This window comes from Tarenaya hassleriana, unplaced genomic scaffold (genome assembly GCF_000463585.1).
Source record: "Tarenaya hassleriana unplaced genomic scaffold, ASM46358v1 Cleome39, whole genome shotgun sequence".
Classification (NCBI taxonomy): domain Eukaryota; kingdom Viridiplantae; phylum Streptophyta; class Magnoliopsida; order Brassicales; family Cleomaceae; genus Tarenaya; species Tarenaya hassleriana.
In genome coordinates this window covers 1,200,898-1,202,500 of record NW_010966822.1, presented here as the reverse complement: position 1 = coordinate 1,202,500, position 1,603 = coordinate 1,200,898, and the positions used below count along the sequence as shown (strand labels likewise).

At 41.9% G+C, this 1,603-nt stretch overlaps 1 protein-coding gene across 1 annotated transcript; it reads right to left on the bottom strand.

The window, feature by feature from the left end:
- Positions 1-638: 638 nt before the first annotated feature.
- On the bottom strand, positions 639-1,205 carry LOC104823090 (transcription repressor OFP12-like). The gene has a single exon (XM_010554515.1). It carries the CDS (start codon positions 1,203-1,205, stop codon positions 639-641), a length of 567 nt encoding a protein of 188 aa, XP_010552817.1.
- Positions 1,206-1,603: the final 398 nt, after the last annotated feature.

Here is a 1,603-nt window from a genome sequence, read left to right as displayed (position 1 = left end):
GCTGTTCCCTTTTTTTTTTTTTTTTTTTTTTTGTTCATGACAGTGATTCAATCATCGGATTACATAGTTAGCTGTATATATATATATATACATACATACATAAAAATATATATGATTCAAAATATCGATAGATTATAAAAAAACTCTGGGATTTCGATCATTAGGGTCCTCTTTTTTTTTTACAAGTAAATAATACGAGAGAGAGAGAAATTGAAAGAACAAAAAAACTAGCCTAACCTTTAAGGCGAGTGAAATAACTCATATTAGTTCTGCAATTATACATTCAATGTGTATAAATAAAAAGGGGCCCATACTTTTAATCGACCCAACTCATACACGCAGATATACTTCATTTCTAAATTAAATGCAACAAACTATAAGTTTATGCTTTGATGGAATGGTCCGACCATAAACCACGCCAAAACCGCATCAACCATGTGCATCTTCCATTTATTAATGGGGGAATTATAATTTATAACCCGGCGGATAAAAAATTACATAGATTTACAATGATGGGCTTCTGATTAACATTGGACTACTGGTTACGCGAATCATCAAGATAAAATACATACATACATATATATCTATATATATGATTCAAAATATCGATAGAAATTGATCGACGGCAATCTGTTCCTTTAACCGCCCTCCGATTTGTTCTCCGAGTAGGAAATGAGAGTGACGAGAAGATCGGCGAAGGCTCTGACGATGAAACTGTGAGCGTTTTTGGGGTTAAGAGCCAAGTAGCAGAGAAGAAGCTCATGCAGCTTTTCCCAGTTGGCTCTGGCGTCATGCAGACCACGCGCCTCCACCATCTCTTCCATCGATCTCCGGAAATCGGCGTACGGGTCCGGCGAGTATGTATCCACCGCCACGCCGTCCATTGCCGTCGAATGGCGATCAGACGTCGACGGGGACACCGACATCGAAGATCCGGCGGAGATGGACGGACTGGATTCGATGATGGCATTTGACCGGCCGGGGGACGAGAAGAAAAACCGCTGAGAGGCGATTGCGGCGGCGAGATCGGGCTCGGAGTCAGAGTGTGGGTCGGGGTTGCAGTCAGCGGCATTGAAGAGAGAGTTGAAGTTCTGGAAAACGGGGCGTGTGCCGGCGGAGTGAGATGGACGGCCGAGAGCGTCCGGGGACGGGTCGGAAGACATGGACCGTTTGATGACGGTGAAGCACGGGATGAGATTTTTCATATTCGTATTTCGTTTTCTATCGAACTGACGACGAGAAAGCAGAGATAATTCTAGAGAGAGAGAGTTCAACCAAAAAAAAATTCTAGAGAGAGAGAGAGAGTTTTTTTTTTTCTGTCGTGGTTTTGGGTTCAATGGCGACGAGACTTTCCCTTAAAAGGCGGCGAAGTGTGGACGTATGTCGTGTACGTACGTTTACATATTTTCCTTACTATTTTATTTCATTTTTTACATCATATAATTATAAATAATGTTGCGTAACGCCAATCCGATTGCGTTACACTCAATCTTGTCAACGATACACCATCTACAACTGTGAATTTCTGTGCACATCATATAAAAGAATCACATAACGGATCCAATATGGCTCAACCGATAAGGGAGGGAGCAAAACTCTTTCC

Bases quoted from the DNA above. Each gene is read 5' to 3' on its own strand.
- LOC104823090 (XM_010554515.1), bottom strand. From the start codon at position 1,205: ATGAAAAATCTCATCCCGTGCTTCACCGTCATCAAACGGTCCATGTCT.